Here is a 20,199-nt window from a genome sequence, read left to right as displayed (position 1 = left end):
GTTAAATTTTACCTACACTAATTAGGGAAAATGAAGACTGAATTAGTCTTTCATAATTACAAAATTCAGAAGTTACCACAGCAGCCTTGGAAGTTTTCACTTAGAACCTCATGTATGCTGTAAAAAATGAAGGAAAACAATGCTATGTGATCTCTAAGGCCTCTTCTGGCTCTGCAAATGTATGAATTTATACATATGTGTGCTAGGGAAGGAAGGAAGGAGGGAAGGAGGGAGGAAGAGAGGAAAGAAAGAAAGGGAAACAAGGAAGGAAGGAAGAAAGAAAGAAAGGGGAAAGAAAGAAAAACAGAAGGAAAAAAGGAAGGAAAGAAAGACCTACATCAATCCCAAAGCAAAACTAGTTAGAATTCTTTTGAACTGCCAAATATTCACTATGTAACTATAAAACAATGACACAAGTTTTTTAGTGGTTCTTGTAAACAATCTTATTTTGCAGCAAACAATCTTAATTGTAGTCATGGCTAGTAGTCAGAATATACAATTTAGCCACACTATTTTAATCCAGTTAGCAAACTCATTTTGTCTGATGCTGGCAAGAATAGAGAGCTGGCTTTGGGGTTGGAAGAACCTGGCTATGTGACATTGGATAAGTCACTTAACCTCAATGTGGAAGGCAAATTTCTAAGACTAAAGATTGCAGAGAAGATGCTAATTGGCATTGGTAGAAGTTCCTCACTAGCAGTTCCCTACCATGATTTTTTAAAAAAGTAGTTTTGCTCAACCTATTTTTCACAATGTGACATGACATGTTAAGCAATCAGAATAACTACCAATTAACTTGCTATTTTAGTGGATGTTCTTGAATTTTCAACCCTGTCTGAAATTACATTTTAGAATGGAAACTTGAGAGCTCTAATTCATATGGAAGAAAATTGTTGATTTGGTGCTGGCAGCTGAAAAAATCACAGCTAGTGACTAAAGCCAGATTATCAGGAATATTTACTGATGTTGCAAATGGCCTTCTTTTGGGTTGCTTTGTCACTTTTGCTTAATAGTACTGTTTGTTGTTGTTGGGGTTGGGGTGGGGTAGGGTGTTCTGGTATTTTGGTCAATAACTGGTATAAAACAGAAATGCTCATTAATGAATTTTTAAAAACCCAGCAGGTCATATAATATACTGATTTAGTGGAAAGACTGGATTTGGAGACAAGGGAGGTGGTAACAAATCTCACTTCTGCTTATTACCTATAAGACATGGTTACATCATTTTACCTCTCTTGGCCTCTCTTTCTTCAAGGTAAATTGAAGAGGTTGGACTAGATGACCTGACCTCTAAGTTCCTTCTTTCATCTTTCATTTTTATGATCCTAAGATCACAGATAACTGTGAGAAAATCACAGCTTTTTGTTTATTTACTTTTGGTGATAAAACAGCAAATATTCCTGGCACTGGACCAACAAAAAGTAAAAGGCAATCCCTTTTCACAGGTTCCCTTGTGGAATAAGGAGTATCTCTTTAAATGTCCTATTTCAAGTCAGAGGCTACATTCTAAATCAAATCATGGCTACCTCATTCCCAAGGGCAGTCCTTGATTTTAGCCACCCAGCCCTGGTTGAACACTGTCCAGTTTGAAGGGCTCTCTTTAAAATTATCCTGCTTGCTCTTTTTGTGGTGGCTAAGAATTGGAAATCGAAGGGATGTCCATCAATTGGGGAATGGCTAAACAAGCTGTGGTATATGATTGTAATAGGCTATTATCATGCTATAAGAAATGACAAGTGAGAAAAACGTGGAAAGACTTACATGAACTGATGCAAACTGAAGTGAACAGAACCAGAACACTGTTTGATGAAGAACTGTGAATGACTTAGCAATATAGTGATCCAAAATCCCAAAGGACTAATGATGAAACATACTATTCAACTCCAGAGAAAGAACTGATATTGTTTGAATATGAAACTGTTTGAAGCATACTATTTTTCACTTTCTTTCATTCTTTTTTTGAGTCTTCTTGTACAAAATGACTAATATTACATGATTGCTCATGTACATAACCGATATCTGATTGCTTACCATCTCAGGGAGGGGGAAGGAGAAGGGAGGAAGAAAATTTGGAACTCAAAACTTAAAAAAAAAAGTTAAAAAAATTGTTTTAACATAATTTGGGAAAAATAAAATATATTTTAAAAAATTATCCTGCTCAATACAAGCTGAAATAGTGGCTCGAGAGAGGCAAAGAAAAGAGACTAGAGATTGAGTCCTCCCAACCTATCTGAATATATATACCTTGGATAGAGAAATATTAAGTGGTTCTAAATTACGGTATTTAAAATATAGGTTTACTATGTACATATATACATTAATGTATATTTGGATTCAGGTGCTTTTAGACATGACATAATTTGGTATAACATATTTATATTAGCTATAAATATGCTGAGGGAAGAAAAATTATTAGGCATTATCCCCTTCCCCACCCACATTTGACACATTTTGTTTTGACTTGACACTTCCTAGTATACACTGCCTTCCTCTCCCCCCTTCCCTCCCACTCCCTGGAAAAAAAAAATCAGACTCTCAAAGTATATTCCTGGAAAACTGTTAAGCAAAACTGTAACAGGGTTTAATTTTAAAAGTACTGCTGTCCTTAAAATAATAGAAACACTAATTTTCCTTAAGGAAAAGTTATAGTGAAACTTTAAAGTAACAAAACTTTCAAAATATTTTCACCCCCTTTCATGGGAGTGACTGTCAAGAGTACTTCATGTATGGGGGAAGGTGGGAGACAAATTAAAGAGATTTTTGTTAATTGAGAAAAAAAATACTACATTCAGGAAACCCTACAGAGAGGAAGGAAAGTTTCATTGAAAGCCAAAGCATCTTGGGTGTCTTGCCTCCACTCTTAATGGACAGCCCTTTGGTTGCATCATAGAAGTATCACGTAACAACACCTGGCTCTGTGTTTGTGCAGCTTTTCATGGAAAAACATAGAGGCAATGAGACATTTGGCATCTCCTCCCTACTCCCTCCCCCCTGTCCCTCTTAAGAACGATCTGAACTGCAGGGTGGGCTTGGGAAAGAGAAGCAAAGTGTCTTGGGTTTCATTTCTTTTAACACGAACCAAAATGAATCTTTTTTTTTTTCCTCCTAAAAAGAAATAAAACTCTCAAACACTTGCATCTCGTGGGGAGGACTCTGAGGACCGCCTGTCTTACCTGAGGCAGCGTGCCTTTGACGAGCGCGGGGATATCAGCTTTGGAATAACCAATGGCGGCTAAGCCATCATCGACATTCAGATCAAATAAAAATTTCCGGAGCGTGTCGGCCAAAATAAGCCCAGCGTCTTTGATTTTGGCATTACGGATGTCGGCTCCTGAAATAAGACATAAAGGCTGGACTGTGAGATAGAAAGAGGGGAGGAAGCGTGTTCTGAGCTGAATTTAATCATGTATCAGCTGAAGACTTAATTTGCACAGAACTGTCATCTCTCTAACCCCAAGGAGAAGGGCCAGCAATGTCGTCTTCTGCCGAAGTTAGAATAACTTGTAAAATATGGCACGAAACCAAGCAGGCGTGGCGACGCCGCCGAGGAAACATGTCATACCTCTGGCTAAGGGCAGACAAGTTGGCAGATGAAGCCAACTCCTTTTCCCGCCTCTCCGGAACGATCCTTTTTGAAAAATGACCTTGACCAAAAACAAACACAAAAAACAACCACTCAAATCCTTCCTCTGAAATCCCCCCAAACTTGTCCGTGGCTTGGTAGGAGGGAAAGGAAAAGAGACCAAGAAAGTAAGCCTGAGGGGGTGGGACAAGGCTTGCCTCTGGAAGTGGAGGCTAAGACACTTTTGTAGGAGAAAACTTGACTATCGTAAATTTCAAGGACTGGAATTTGCTGACATCTAGAGGTGTATTCTTTCAATTTCTCATGGCTCTTCTCCCCAGAAACATTCTGATGCCGGAAAGTAGGGGCTTTGAAAACACCTTTCTCTTCAGCAGAGATACAGAAAAAAATATAAGAAAGGCCATTGAAGATAAGAACACTCACAACAACAAAACAGGAAAATAAAACATCCATACATATGTGTGTGTGTATATATGTATATATAGATATACATATATATACATATACAGAGAGACATATGTTAAATTGGAGGAAATACCTTCTGGTTCTTATATTCAATTGATCAATCAGTTGATTTCATTACATCACAGGCTCCCAAAGGGCAGAGACAACCACCAAATAATAAGGAGCTGTGGGCCATGTACTTAAGAATTCTCTGAAATGACATTTCTAATGCGGACATTTATAATGATGAGGAGAGGACAGAATCAGATTGCAAACAAATCCAAGGTTTGAAAGGAGAGATTCTGATATCTTTATGAATTTATTGTTATTAATTCCTAGGAAAACAGGTCTGCAATAGATTAAAGTATACCATACCCTTGGACAGGGACACTTCTAAAGGACAGAAGAGCAAAGGCAATTTTATTCTGTTTTTCAAGACCTTCAGGTAGTAAGATTCCATAATCACCTCCTTAAATTTATCCCATGGTCTAACCACCATTACTGTCAAGAAATTAAGACCTATATAAACATAAGGTAATATTATCATTAAACTTAATTATAATTGATTATGCTTCAGTTTAAGCTAAAATTTTCTCTTCCTTTGTCAGTAAAAAAAGGAAAAATTAACCATACTCTATACAATAATTCTTCCATTTTTATGACTGTTTTTCTAATCCAGCTATGCCTTCTGCTATATTTTGAAAGTTGGCAGACTTGGGAGATGAAGTATAAAGGATAACACAGGGTATTTGAAGAAAAAAAAAGGAAAGTTTTACAAGGTACAGAAAAATCTGTGTATTACTCATTTTAGAGATTAGTCACTTTTTGGAAATGGAGGTGACTGCATCAAAAAGACAGTAATGTATGTTTCCTTTTGTTAGACATCAGGTCATAGCTTAAAAACAATAATTCAGATTTATAGAAAATATGAAAATAAACCCAATAAAATGATACAGATACTAACTAGATATAGAGCAGTAGGATGGGAAGGCAGCTTGGCTATTGAGTTATTCAGTCAACCTAGGTCTGGAGGAGCTGAAATGTGGCTTAGGCAGGAGGTTGAAATATGAGAAGAGTATTTTTATAGCTCCCTTGATTCTGGGAGGGCAGCCATGAAGTACACCATCAAAAACTCTAGATTTCCTTGTGAGGTGTATTACAATGTAAAAATATTGGTGCTGGATGGAAACAAAATCTCAGATCACTTAAAGAACATTTTTCAAAGTGGAATAGAAAGGGGAAAATTATAAATCTGGGGCAGCTAAGTGGCACTAAAGATAGAGCACTGGGTCTGGAGTCAGGAAAACCTGAGTTCAAATTCGGTCTCAGACACTGACTAGTTGTGTGACCCTGGGCAAGTCACTTAACCCTGGTTGCCTCAGTTCCCTCACCTGTAAAGTGAGCTAGAGAAAGAAATGGCAAACTACTCTAGTATATTTGCCAAGAAAACCCCATACGAGGTCATGAAGAGTCGGACGTGACTGAACAACAACAAAAGAAAAGTTTAAAGTTTCAAAAAAGGGCCTTAAAGCATTTTAATGACTCAGTAGAACATGGCATAAAACAAACTTGAATAAAAAAAAGGTTATATTTTTGTAACTGAAGCTTTACATTGCTGAAAGAACAAATGATCAGTTCTTAATACACAAGTCTTATCCAAAAGGGGAGCTAATTTCTCAATATTTTCATTGGATTTCTTGGATATTTATTAATTTTAGCCTCTAAATTATCTTTGCTAACCATAATTTAAAGTTAACAATGGGGCTCCTCCTCCCTATGAAGTCTGGGTACATTACAAAGCTACGCCAGTACCAGTTTGGGGCTGGTACATCCCAGAGAAACGGAAAAGTGAAATAGAATACCTTTCCCCCCTAAAGATTAACAAAAATGATCACAGGAAAGTCAGTCTTCTTGCAGCGAGTATTGGCAAGATCAGATGACTTTGTGACAATGCTCATTTACCCTAGGCTTCTTTGAGTAACATAATATGAATAATAGAATGAGAATAAGGGAGGCTGAGCTCTCGGTATACTCAAAGCACATCCGGTGTGTCACCTGGAACCCAGGAAGGATCACAAAGGCAGAAATATACAAGAGCACAGACAAGAGGTACAGGGAGATAAACAGCATGGAGTTTAAGGAAGTTTGGCACTTACTGTTAACTTTTAAAAGAACTAAAAAATGAAGCCAGAATAACACGATGACATGGTATGGCTAAATGAATATCCTGGCTAACAGAGAGTTAGCATCTATAGTACAAGTATTTCAACAATTTTCAATTCTTTAAAAATTGTTAATATACTTGTGCTGTATATAAAGTTCCCCAATTAGATAATAAAGAATTTGGGGGGGCGGAATTGAGAAGGAAGGAGCAAAGCCCCAAATGTAAATGTCACTGATGTCCAAAATAATTCTGAGGATCTTTCAGGGTCTGAAAGTACATCAGAATTATCATTAAGGGCATCAATAATACAATGTATCAATATTGTATCAATATAATACCACTCCTCAGAATCTTATTATTTGAATTTACTAGGCATTGGATTCTGGATAAGTGGGGTTTTTTGGTATGGCTTGGATTTAATTTATTAACATTATTTTTGGGTGGGCGGAGCCAAGATGGCAGCTGGTAAGTAGGGACTAGCATGAGCTCTGTACCGAGTCCCTCCAAAAACCTATAAAAAATGGCTCTGAACCAATTCTAGAATGGCAGAACCCACAAAACAGCAGAGGGAAGCAGGGCTCCAGCCCAGGACAGCCTGGATGGTCTCTGGATGAGGTCTATCCCACATGGAGCTGGGAGCTGGGAGCTGGGAGCTGGGAATGGAGTGGAGCAGAGCCCAGCCTGAGAGGCGTGGACCATCCAGACCAGAAGCCGGGCGGAGGGGGCCCTAGCGCCCTGAATCAGTGAGCTGCGGCAGTTACGAGACTTCTCAACCCACAAACACCAAAGACTGCTGAGAAGGTTAGTGGGAAAAGCTGCGGGAGTGGAAGGAGTTCGAGGTTTGGCTTCTAGCCCCAGGGGCAGTGGAGGTGGGGCAGCTACGGCTGTTGCTGCTTCCGGCTCCAGGCCCACCTGGTGGGAGGAATTAAGTGGCGGATCAGAGCAGGGGTGCACAGCCTGCTGAAGATCTAAGCTCAGTTCGGGTTGGGGATTCTTGGGGAAGGAGGAGTGCTGGTATAGCAGAGCTGGCACCTCCCCGCCAAACGTGGAACATAGAACTCTGTAGTCTACAAGCAGTCATACCCCACTGAAAAACTCAAAGGTCAAGTTAGTTGGCTGGAAATATGGCCAGGCAGCGAAAACGCACCGAGATTCAGTCTCAGACTTTGGATTCTTTCTTTGGTGACAAAGAACACCAAAACATACTGCCTAAAGAAGTCAATAAAGTGCAAGAGCCTACACCAAAAGCCTCCAAGAAAAACAGGAACTGGTCCCAGGCCATGGAAGAGCTCAAAAAGGATTTGGAAAAGCAAGTTAGAGAAGTAGAGTAAAAATTGGGAAGAGAAATGAGAAGGATGAGAGAAAACCATGAAAAACAAGTCAATGACTTGCTAAAGGAGACCCAAAAAAAATACTGAAAAATACACTGAAGAAAACAACACCTTAAAAAATAGACTAACTCAAATGGCAAAAGAGCTCCAAAAAGCCAATGAGGAGAAGAATGCCTTGAAAGGCAGAATTAGCCAAATGGAAAAGGAGGTCCAAAAGACCACTGAAGAAAATACTACTTTAAAAATTAGATTGGAGCAAGTGGAAGCTAGTGACTTTATGAGAAATCAGGATATTATAAAACAGAACCAAAGGAATGAAAAAATGGAAGACAATGTGAAATATCTCATTGGAAAAACCACTGGCCTGGAAAATAGATCCAGGAGACATAATTTAAAAATTATTGGACTACCTGAAAGCCATGATCAAAAAAAAGAGCCTAAATATCACCTTTCAAGAAATTATCAGGGAGAACTGCCCTGATATTCTAGAGCCACAGGGCAAAATAGAAATTGAAAGAATCCATCGATCTCCTCCTCAAATAGATCCCCAAAAGAAATCTCCCAGGAATATTGTCGCCAAATTCCAGAGCTCCCAGATCAAGGAGAAAATACTGCAAGCAGCCAGAAAGAAACAATTTGAGTATTGTGGAAACCTAATCAGAATAACCTAAGATCTGGCAGCCTCTACATTAAGAGATCGAAGGGCTTGGAATACAATATTCCGGAGGTCAATGGAACTAGGATTAAAACCAAGAATCACCTACCCAGCAAAACTGAGTATCATGCTCCAAGGCAAAATATGGACTTTCAATAAAATAGAGGACTTTCAAGCTTTCTCAGTGAAAAGACCAGAACTGAATAGAAAATTTGACTTTCAAACACAAGAATCAAGAGATGCATGAAAAGGTAATCAAGAAAAAGAACAAGAAAAAGAAATTGCAAGGGACTTACTAAAGGCCAAATGTTTTGTTGACATTCCTACATGGAAAGATGACAAGTATGATTCATGAGACCTCAGTATTAGGGTAGCTGAAGGGAATATGCATACATATATGTTTATGTATATATATGGGTGAATGTGTATGTATGTATATATCTATGTGTGTGTATATATATATGTATATGTATATATATATGTATGTATATATATATATATATATATATATATATATATATATATATAGAGAGAGAGAGAGAGAGAGAGAGAGAGAGAGAGAGAGAGAGAGGGAGAGAGCGGATACAGGGTGAGTTGAAGACGAAGGGAAGATATCTAAAAGAAATAAAATCAAATTAAGGGATGAGAGAGGAACATACTGAGAGAGGGAGATAAGGAGAGATAGAATGGGATGGATTATTTCCCATAAAGGTGGCAAGAGGAAGCAGCTCTGTGGGAGGAGGGGAGAGGGAGGATGAGGGGGGAATGAGTGAACATTGCTCTCATCAGATTTGGCCTCAGGAGGGAATACCATACATACCCAATTGGGAATCTTACCCCACAGGAAAGAAGAGGGAAGAAGATAAAAAAATGGGGGTGATGATGGAGGGGAGGGCAGATGGGGGTGGAGGTAGTCAAAAACAAACACTTTCGAAAGGGGACAGGGTCAAGGGAGAAAATTCAATAAAGAGGGATGGGTTGGGAAGGAGCAAAATATAGTTAGTCTTTCACAACATGAATATTGTGGAAGGGTTATACATAATGATACACATGTGGCCTATGTTGAATTGCTTGACTTCTTAGGGAGGGTGGGTGGGAAGGGAAGAGGGGAGAGAATTTGGAACTCAAAGTTTTAAAAACAGATGTTCAAAAACAAACAAAAATGTTTTGCATGCATCTAGAAAATAAGATACACAGGCAATGGGGCGTAGAAATTTATCTTGCCCTACAAGAAAGGAAGGGAAAAGGGGATGGGAGGGGAGTGGGGTGACAGAGGGGAGTGCTGACTGGGGAACAGGGCAACCAGAATATACGCCATCTTGGAGAGGGGGGGAGGGTAGAAATGGGGAGAAAATTTGTAATTCAAACTCTTGTGAAAATCAATGCTGAAAACTAAATATGTTAAATAAATTAAAAAAAATATAAAAAAATAAAATAAAATAAGTAGAAAAAAACATTATTTTTTTTTATCATTTTTCAGAAACGGATATAACAGCCACTTGAGACATCAATGGAATATTAGGAGTTGCACTTTTGGGAGGGAAATTGATGAATACTATTAATTTCTGTGAAATTAATGGAAATAGTATTTCCATTTAATTGCTCATGTTTATAGGATCTAGAGCTGGGAGAGAACTTAAATCATATAATCTAACAGATGAGGAAGTTAAGGCCCAGAAATATTAAGCAACTTGTAAATCACATTAAAGAATCATAGAGTCGGAAAGAAACTTAGTGGTCATAGTATCTCAGTATCCCCAGGTCTAGAGCTGGAAGGGACCTTAGATATCAGAGTCTTAACTCTCTTGTTTTCTAAATAAGGATCAAAAACCTAAAGAATCAGTGACTCGTCTGGGATCCCGCCAGCTCTAAGTGGCAAAGTCATTTGAACTCAGATCCTTGGACACTAAAGTCAAAGCTATTTTTGTTGTTTTTCACTCCTTTCAGTCATGTCTGACTCTTGGTGATCCCACGTGGGGTTTTCTTGGCAGAGATACTGGAGTGATTTGCCATTTCCTTCTCTAGCTCATTTTATAGATAAGGTAACTGAGGGAAACAGGGTTAAATGACTTGCCCGGGGTCACGAAGGTAGTGTCTGAGGCTGGATTTGAACTCAGGAAGATGAATCTTCTTGACTCCAGGCCCAGCACTCTATCCACTGTGTCACCTAGCTGCCCTAAGCCAAAGCTATATAGTTCATCAATCTATCCAAATCACAAAGTCCCTCTCTAGGATCTCTAACTGACGGCCATCTGGCCTCTTTGAATACTTCACAAGAAAGCTTTCCATGCTTAGAAACTTCTTTCTTATGTTTGGCTGAAACATGCCTGTTGAATAACTAGTATTCCCATAATGTTTATTGATACATAGTTTGGGAGCATTTAATAGAGCAATCACTATGGTTCCATTGTAGTCTTCTTTACCCCATTTGGGATTTTCTTGGTGGTTTGCCATTTCCTTCTCCAGCTCATTTCACATATGAGGAAACTGAGGCAAACAGGGTGAAGTGATTTTCCTGGAGTCATACAGCTAATAAGTGTCTGAGGCTGGATTTGAACTCGGATCTTCCTGACTCCAGGCTCTGTGCTCTATCCACTGCACCATCTAGCTGCACAGAACAATCCATACAAGATACTAATAAACTCTTGTAAGGAATGGGACCAGTAGGCAGAAGGCTAGTCTTCACTGTACCACTTTCTAGCTATTTATACTTGGGTAAGTCACTTGATCTATATAAGCCTCAATCGCCCCATCTATCAAATAGGGATGATACCTTACTTACCTGAAGGCAAGGGGAAGAACCAGATGACCATTTATAGTCCTTCCCAGCTCTAAAATTTATAATTTCATGAAATACTGTTATAATCTAAGGTGAATTTCTGACTCATTTTGTGGTATCATACTCTTCCCTCTCGGCAATAGTTTTAGATGATTATATGCAGTTTGGCCGATGGAAAGCAACACTGAGAAGCTTATGGCATTTATACTTATAAAGTAACAGATTTGTGAATAGCAGGATCATACCCAGAATTTCTGCAGTCTCTAAGTGCCGCTCAGGAAACATTTGTGCCGTGAAAGTAAACACTGCCGGGGAGGTGAGTACCACAGAAAGGCCATGTGGCTGCATGGAAAAAACAAAACAAAACATCAAAAAATGAATATTCAGCGATGTGAGAATTTGTTCTTCAATCAGCAGATTCTAAACACTGACCTGTTTATCATGTGATTCAAATAACTGAACAATAGCCCAAAGCTACCAAAAATAGACAATGGATTTAAAAAAAAATTACCACCAAAGAATGGTCCACATTATAATCCTTTGCTTTATATGTCTTCACCAAACCAGAAATTGGGTAAGACATTCCGTGGCTGGAAACAAAAGAAATTTCTCATTCAGATACATGGATGTGATCATTTCAAGTCTCTAAATCAACAATAAAAAATTCTAACATAAAAAATTCTCCTCTAGTCATGGTACTTTATCAAAGATATTAATGAAATGGACTGCATGAATACCACACACAATTCTCAGTTTCATGTAAACCTTCCCACTTCTCCTCTCCCCTGCCTAGTTGACCTGGGAAGCTAGAGATACTAGAACTAGAGATGGGCCTTGTTCATGAAAAAAACCTAGGAAGTATTTTAATGCCAAGGCTTATGGTATTTTGTGAGAAATGAATGTTGATACAAGAGAAAAAAAAGTACCCGTCTGTCCCCCAGCTTCATTGGCCTTTCTGCCTCCAAAGACGAGACGGTTTCACTCAGAAATCTTCTTTAACCAAATATAATGGAGTTTTTAATGAACAACCTCATGATGCTTCCTCGGCACACACCCCCTACAGGATGTTGTCTTCATTGGAAATGCTACAGACCAAAGGGAACACTGGAAGTGCAATGTGTTCCTTAGTGACACATAGTCATCACTGATATTTTACCAAATGTTTCATTTAGTGAGGTTGGATAAATAGTTCTGCACAATAATGAAAGACTCCAGAATACTTGTAGTACTAGTAAATGTATCGACTAACCTACAAGGTTATGTATTTCATGATTTCACCTATGTGTTTGTTTTCTGTTTTGTATTATATTACGTGTAAATGGAATCCCTGAGTTTCCTTCAAAACTAAGCTGAAGCATACCTTCTACATGAAACCTTTCCTGTTCTCTCCCACACAGTTTCTAGTGCCCTTCCTCCCCCAAATACCTTGTATTCATTTTGTATAATATTCTGTATGTATAGCTATACACAAATACATGTGTGCATATATAAATATATGTGTATGTCTACATCTATGTATGTATATAATATGTCTCCATTAGAATATAATCTCCCTGAGGTCAGGAACTGTTTAATTTTTGTCTTTCTAGCCCCAGTTCCTGGCATATAAGTAGGTGCTTAATAAATGCTTGTTGATTGATTGTTTATAAGTTCTTTGAGTAACTAGGTGGTGAAGTCGATAGAACTTGTTGCAAGGAAGACCTGAGTTCAAATCAGGTCTCAAACATTTCCTAGCTGTGTGACTCTGGGCAAGTCACTTGACCCTGTTTTCTTCAGTTTCTTCTTCTGGAAAATGAGCTGGAGAAGGAAACGGCAAACCACTCTAGCCCCTTTGCCAAGGAAACCCTAAAAAGGGGTCATGAAGAGTTAGGCACAACTGAAAACAACTAAAAATGTTCTTTGAGTATAGGGTTAAAGCTTTATTCATTTTAAAAAATCTCTCTGAATATTTATAGTAGTATAGACACATGTAGAAATTGAATTAAATGGAGCACTATTGGAGAAGGTTAATTCTACTAACAGTTTTTTTTCTTTTTTCCTTTTGGAGATGGTGGTGGAGGATATAAAAGAGTAGTTGCTTGAAGTCAACAATTAATGACATTAATTTATTCAATAAATATTTAATGAATACCTACCATGTGTGAAGTTATATATTAGATGTAGACAATAAGATTCATTTCCTGAACTCATGAGTTTTATAGTCTAATAGATGAACTTAAACTATCCATTAACTGAGAAAACATTTACGGGAGGTTGTCAAAGTCCTCATAATAGCATGTCTAAATTTGCTCACTTGTCTTAAATCTAAACATTGAGATGAAGAAATCAGATCTGGGCTTAACTCACCAGAGATGAACTCCAGCATTTCCAAAGCCAATACCAGCAAAAGCACTGGCCAAGTGCATGCTGGACCTTGCCTCAAGGTCATCAGGATTTCTGACAGCTCTGTGAATGACAGAAATAAATAAATACCCAACATTAAAATATCAGCTTGTATTACCACTTGGAAAAAGAGCTGCCTGAGAGAAAGATAAGAAAAGAATGTGATATCCTATAGGAAAAAAAGTTTTTGAATAATTCAAACTAGTTTCCTAAATCAAACCAAAGGAAGAAATATTGTCCAATAAATGGTTTCAGTACAGATATAATAAACATATTGTCACATTGGCCATATGAGACAAAAGCCCTGTGGGAAGAAAAGCACTGACCCATAAATTTTAAGACATTGCTTTAGAAAGTTACCCAGAGGCTCATTTTTCTTCTTCAGCTGTAAATGATCCTGACTAAAACCACAGGCTATATGTGTGTATATATATATATACATACATACACATATATATACATACACACATATGATACACATATACATATATGCAAATGTACACATATATTATATACGCACACACATATATATGTACACACTATACACACATACATACACACACACACACACACACACACACACACGGAGGATTATAATGGAACTCTCTCTGAAATCAACAGTTGCTTGCTCATACCAGAGAGCTTGTACGGACTAGAACATCATTCTTTAATTTATGGTTGCTTCAAGATCCATTAGGATCCATTAAGAACCCCTTTTGGTATCTTTAGAAACAACACACACCTTTTAAAATTTATGATGATTGAACTGAGATATTATAGTAAAAGCTTTTCTTTTCTCAGTGTCATTAGAGAAGCCATGAATTTTTTGAGCCTCATTTTCAAAGCAGCGAAATCCTCATATGGTACTGAAAATGTTATTTAGAGCAGCAAGGTGAAACCCTATCAACTGAGCTTATTTCTCATTTTGTTAGTCATGATTTTCTCTCATGGAAGGTTTTATGCTATAAAATAATGACATGGCTTCCCACCCCACCCCAATCCCATCCCCACTCCCCACCTCTGCTCCTTTTGGAATGGTTAGGTATTTAATGTTGTTCTTCCACCAAAACCCAATAAAAGCTCCCCCATTTTCTTTTATAGAAGGCTAAAAATAGCTGACTTGGGAGGATTATATGTCTCCCAACTCATCTGTCACCCTTATCTCCTGCTAATGCTCTGACCACCCCCCCCCCCCCCGCCCCGGCTCAACACCTGGGTCACCACCCCTTGCTGGCAAATGAAAGAAAGACTTGCAGTCAGAAGAACTGAGTTTTAGTTCTAGCTCTGTGACTTTGGGCAAGTCATTTTTAGCTTTGAAGAGCTTCAGCTATAAAGTGAGGATAATAAAATCTGACATGTCTACTGCACAGAATTGTGGGAACGAGATAATGAATGTGAAAGCAATTTTCAAACTCTAATGTGTTACAAACATGTATGCTGTTGTAGTTTTTTTTCCTTCCTATCTTACCTGAAAGTTTGTTCTCCTTCCCACCTTTTGATATTAGAGATGGCATCCTTTCTTTTCTCCAAAACGCATAGCTCAAAGCCTACCTCTGTCCGTGAAACCTTCTCTGTCTAGACTAACATGAGGAAAGTACTCACATCCACACACAACCCTCCAGTGCAACTTTCCCCATGTGACATAGAAATACTGACTTCCATACTTCTAAGGAGCTGTGATTTTATTGGTAGGGGTGAAGCCACTGATGTGGATAATAACCTTTCTACAACTTAGATGATAGTTTTTGAGAGTTGCCATGGCCAAAAAACTCATCATGGCCAAACTGGTATTGAATATGTAAATAGAAGTACACACGTGCACGCACACACGCACACGCACACACACACACGCACACGCACACACACACACACACAGAGTTGTTTTGATTGTATTGTTTCTGCATTTTTTGATGGACAGGAAATAAGCTTTTAAGAGTAGGGACCATAACTTCTCAACATCTTCGTACCTGTATAATGCTACTGTATTTTGTGAATATTAAAAAAAAGTTAACTGATAATGATCTGTATCTTTCTTTGATCACTTTGGTTCCCCCAAACCCTAACCTGCTATATTATGTAGTTTTCTAATGTATTTATCATGCAATAGTGTGTCTTGAAGTTCTCTGTGTTAGTATCTTAAACATGAAGATAGATGAAGTAAATGTTTAGGGTGAAAACACTGCTATAAGAAACCTTGTATAAATTCATATGCTAAGTTAAATAATATATTAGTCCATGCTTACATATGTAGGGGGTACTAATAATTGGACCCCTCTAGGAAAGGGATTGCTTTGGTAATCATAATTATACTTAGCCCAGACAATTTTACATTCTCTTCAAGTTTGTTAAGACCAGAGGTGGGGAACCTGTGGTCTTGAGGCCACATGTGGCCTCTAGGTCCTTGGGCGCAGGCTTTTGACTGAATCCAAACTTCACAACACAAATCCCCTTAATAAAAGGATTTGTTCTGTAAAACTTGGATTCAGTCAAAAGGCTGTACCCAAGGACCTAGAGGGCCACATGTGACCTCGAGGCAGCAGGTTCTCCACCCCTGGTTTAGACTTTCATGTTATATGCTAGACTAACATAACTCACTGCAGCATGCTTGGTGGGTGGCATTTGTGAATACCCCTATTGGCTTTTCATTCTTGGTCAATCATTGCAACTGTTGCCTTTTGAGCTTGGGGGGATGGCAGCAGCCTATTTTTCTCTCTATAAAAGACTTTCCTGCTCTTGATATTCAGCTCAAAAGGTTTTCCATGCTGTTTTTGTAGTTGGTTCCTTTGAGTATGGCAAGGCTGTAGTCTATCTTAAAATGTCATTTTTCCATTGGGAAGACTGCTTCTGGGAGGTTTGACTTTGCTTGTCTCATTCCTCCTGAAGGAGTCTCTTGCTGTCTAATCCATAACTCATCTTAAAGATGTAAGAACAAGAGCTAGTTGTGCCGTAGACATGTGTTGATGTGTCTCCTTTCTGTAATATTTATGCTAGTTTTCAAAATGTTAATAAAAATTAAAATGAGAAAAAAATAAGGACCTGGAATTGGAGTCAGAAAGACTTGGATTCAAATTCTGCCTTTGACACATACTACCTTAGTGATCCTGGGCAAATCATTTAACCTTTCAATGCCTTAGGCATTCTAAGTTATAGAATATGTGGCTATCTGCCTCAAAAGAGGAAATTTCTGGGAGCTCCTTACATCAATGAAATCACAGTTCTGGTCCAAAAGAAAGTTGGTATCTTACTGCTATAATGTTGAGTTTGGTGCGTGTACAGACACCTCAGTTTCCTAAGAAGCCTCATTCTCATGGAAGACACCAGAGAAGTACTTCTGGGAAGAGGAAGGGTCCCAGGACTCCAGCCTAGCAGAAGCCAGTGATGCTGAGTCTGAACATGAACTTGCTAGGACTGATGCTACAGAGGAAATGAGCCAAATCGCCATCCTTCCCCCCACATATGGGGAGATTATATCCCCTAGGTGCTGAGGAAAATGTTTGTCTGTTTGTTCTTGATACGTCTTTAAGAAAATATCTCTTTGTAAAAATTTACCCAAGGTTAAGCCATTAAATGAAACTGGAGTGCTAGTCATTGGGCCCCTCAAAATTCAGCGGGAAGTCAGAAAGAACTGAGTTCAAATCTGACCTCAGGTACTAATCAGCTGATTGACCTTACTCATGCCACTTAATGTTTGTTTGCCTCAGTCTCTTAACTGCAAAAAGGCAATAATTATAGCACCTACCTAGCAGGGTTGTTGTAAAGCGCGTGGCAAAGTACCTGGCACATAGTAAGCACGACACAAATGCTTATCATTCCCATCTCCTAAATTCTGCATACTTCTCCTCCACCCCTTCCTTCCCCATACCTAGCACTGTTCTTTGCATACAGTCGACAAGAATGCATCAATCCTACCATACTTTATACCACTTCAGTGGACACTCTCTAATTCCATTATGCCCTTCTCAGGAAGTCAAACGATCAGAATGATGTACAGTATTCCAGAAGCAGATACCTCATGCTTTCATATAAGGGTAGGATAATATTTTCAAGTCTATATGATAGGCAGAGCATACCTCTTCAGATACTTGGCGACAATTTGAAGTGCATGTATGGCCCAGACATCACTTACAGGGTTGCTGCCCTGGTAAGCTGGTCGATTGATTGGATTTAAAGGGCAAGGGCTTCGCATGTGGTAAGGAAGGGCTGTGTATGATTCCAACGCATGGCTAGAAAAGAAGAGTAAAGCAACTGAATGAAATGAAAGAGCTGTTTTCTGACTCCATACAAAATATAAATTACTGCTTTGAAAGTTTTTAATGTTTGTTCTACTGTGGATATGCTATTAGACCTTTTATTTATGAGCTTTTAGCTACTGATGGTTTTATGACTCTTAAGCTCTGTGTCTTTAAGTACACACATCAGGCTTCTTTAGCCAAAAGAAACAAGCGAAGTCATACTTACGTATTAACTCATTTCATTAACAAGCAGATATTATGAACTATGAACAGCATTGTTAGCTTTGGTGGCAAGCAGGGCTCAGACCTAAAGTTCTCACTACCAATCCCCAACCTCAGCTTTTTCAAAGCATGAAGCCCTCTTTGGGAGTACCCAGTTTCTCTTGCTCCCCTTTGATGCCCAACTTTTCCTCTTCCTACCTTCACTTTCTCTTCTGTGCCTTATCCTATCTATTTAAACCCCACTCCTTCCCACTTCCAAGTTGACATTTAGCTAACCTAATAATCTTGTTTTTATTGTTGTTCAGTCATTTTCAGTTTGTGTCCAACTCTTCATGACCCCTTTCGGGGATGTCCTTGGCAAAGGTGCTGGAGTGCTAGATCATTTTACAGATGAGGAAATTGAGGCCAATTGGGTTAAGTGACTTGTTCAGGATCACATGGCTAATAAGCATTTGAAGCCAGATTAGAACTCAGGAAGATGAGTCTTCTTGACTCCAGGCCTATCCACTATCTATCCACTGTGCCATCTAGCTGTCCCAATCTTATTTTACTTATGTACTAATGGCAAAAGACGCCTGGTCCTTGGACAGCAGGCTCAATCTGTCACCCTGATTATACTGTAAATAGCAGAACATATATAGTTTAAAAAAAGAGCAACTTCACAGTTTATATATGGTCCTTACCAAAGTACATCAAAACCACTGTTAGCTACCACCCGTGGGGGCATGTGAAGAGTGTGCAAAGGATCAATTATTCCTAGGGTAGGTTTGATAGCTCTAGAGGCAATACCTAAAACATAGGAATTATAAGAATGAATTAAATGAATGAATATAATTTTTTAAAATGGAACATTTTTGTAATAATTATGAAAAAAAATCAGAGATGAGATTCCTTACCTTTATGTCAAAGGGCAATGTCACATAGTGAAATTATACTGGCAAATAAAAGAGAGGTCACCTAGCCCTTTAGCTTTAATTTTAATTACTTAAGGATAAAATGTTTCACTGGGGATCCAAGTATTATACAGTAGGGGCTATGCTCCACTTTAACTATGACACAGGTCATAGTGGCTGCTGCAACAAACAACTGCTTAAGTTCTCATTTTGCTATGCTAGAAAATTCAAACGTGACACTCTGGGCCAGAGTTGAGGAAAGGGACATTTGGGCAAAATTAAAGTAGTAATGAAATGTAATTGTAGGGTTGGTTTTGGGGTTTTTTTGGGGGGGGAAGGGGAAAATGTGGAAAGGAGCAAAGCATGCATCACAAATACATAATGGATTTCTTAGCTAGGAAGATGGCTCAGTGGGGGAAGAGACTGGCATCTCTCTACAGCTATTATGAGATAAATCTCTACTAAAGTTATATGGTTACAACTAAACCAGAGTGACCTTGAATGGCCACTTATTTGTATGTTTACATGGAGAAAGGAAGAAAATATATACATATAGATATATAGAAATAAGATATTCAATCCTACTCTATTTTTCTTATATCAGGTTTCTTTTTTAAAAGAAAGTTTGGAAAGCAAGAGAGACGATGAAGCCGACTTATTGATAATTTACTGACATTAATGTTCTTACCAGTTTTTACTTTTAAGTGCTCATAGTCAAAAATGGCAACCCCTGTAGTCTCACTCCCAGTTCCAGCTGTAGTTGGGACTAGAATAAGAGAATATAAATATCAGACTGCATCTCAACAAGGGCTTATGGAAATATTTAATCCAGCCTCAGAAAACAAGGGACAAAATGACATGGCAGCAGCTCAGCTCTCCTGACCTCATTCATTCATTCATGTTAACAAAGTCTGTATTAGTTAGTGGAGGTGCATCATGGGAAGCTCTGGAGTCTTTCACACCAGTGCGCCAACAGCCACAGCTGTGCGTTCACTCGCAAGCTGCTCGCCATCTCTTGTAAGAAAACTCAAATTCGGGCTCTCTGAAAGGCATCTCCTCTGGCAACAAGCATGGCAATGTTCTGCTTTTGCTATGCTTCATGGTTCTGGACATCCTGTCAAGGTTTTAAACTTTGCTAATCACCCCTCTGTGTGATGCTGACACAGTTTTCACCAGGGGGTGCCATTTGCCAGACATCAATTATCCTCCTTCCTGCTGATACCTAATTCATGTCAAAACACTTCATTTGTCATCAACTGAATCCCACCACACATCACATCACAATGATCCCTCACAATAGGCAATGGGCTGGGGGTGGAGGTAGGAAGGACTGTTTTTAAGTGTAGATGGAAACACTTTAGTTAAAAAAAAATGCCACAATATTGCTAAGCTGCCCATAAAAATAGGAAGGGGAGAATGGTATAAAGTTGCTAAAGTATGATGTGACTGGCGAGAAACCATTGTCATTTGCATTTGCATGTCCATGAAGAAATGGTAGGGAAAGGAGCAGATGT

General features: G+C 38.7%; 1 protein-coding gene across 1 annotated transcript in view; it reads right to left on the bottom strand.

Moving 5' to 3' along the window:
• Positions 1-20,199, bottom strand: part of ADHFE1 (alcohol dehydrogenase iron containing 1) — a 37,727-nt gene that overhangs the window by 4,883 nt on the left and 12,645 nt on the right. The window contains exons 7-13 of the mRNA XM_036763431.1: positions 19,374-19,451; positions 18,476-18,581; positions 17,409-17,561; positions 13,303-13,401; positions 11,468-11,546; positions 11,202-11,298; positions 3,174-3,331 (exon numbers count right to left, since the gene is read on the bottom strand). Coding sequence (XP_036619326.1) covers positions 3,174-3,331; positions 11,202-11,298; positions 11,468-11,546; positions 13,303-13,401; positions 17,409-17,561; positions 18,476-18,581; positions 19,374-19,451 — 770 coding nt within the window. The remainder of the gene's footprint in view (positions 1-3,173; positions 3,332-11,201; positions 11,299-11,467; positions 11,547-13,302; positions 13,402-17,408; positions 17,562-18,475; positions 18,582-19,373; positions 19,452-20,199) is intronic.

This window comes from Trichosurus vulpecula, chromosome 1 (assembly GCF_011100635.1).
Source record: "Trichosurus vulpecula isolate mTriVul1 chromosome 1, mTriVul1.pri, whole genome shotgun sequence".
Classification (NCBI taxonomy): domain Eukaryota; kingdom Metazoa; phylum Chordata; class Mammalia; order Diprotodontia; family Phalangeridae; genus Trichosurus; species Trichosurus vulpecula.
The sequence above is the reverse complement of the archived record's forward strand: the minus strand, read 5'-3'. Positions and strand labels throughout refer to the sequence as shown.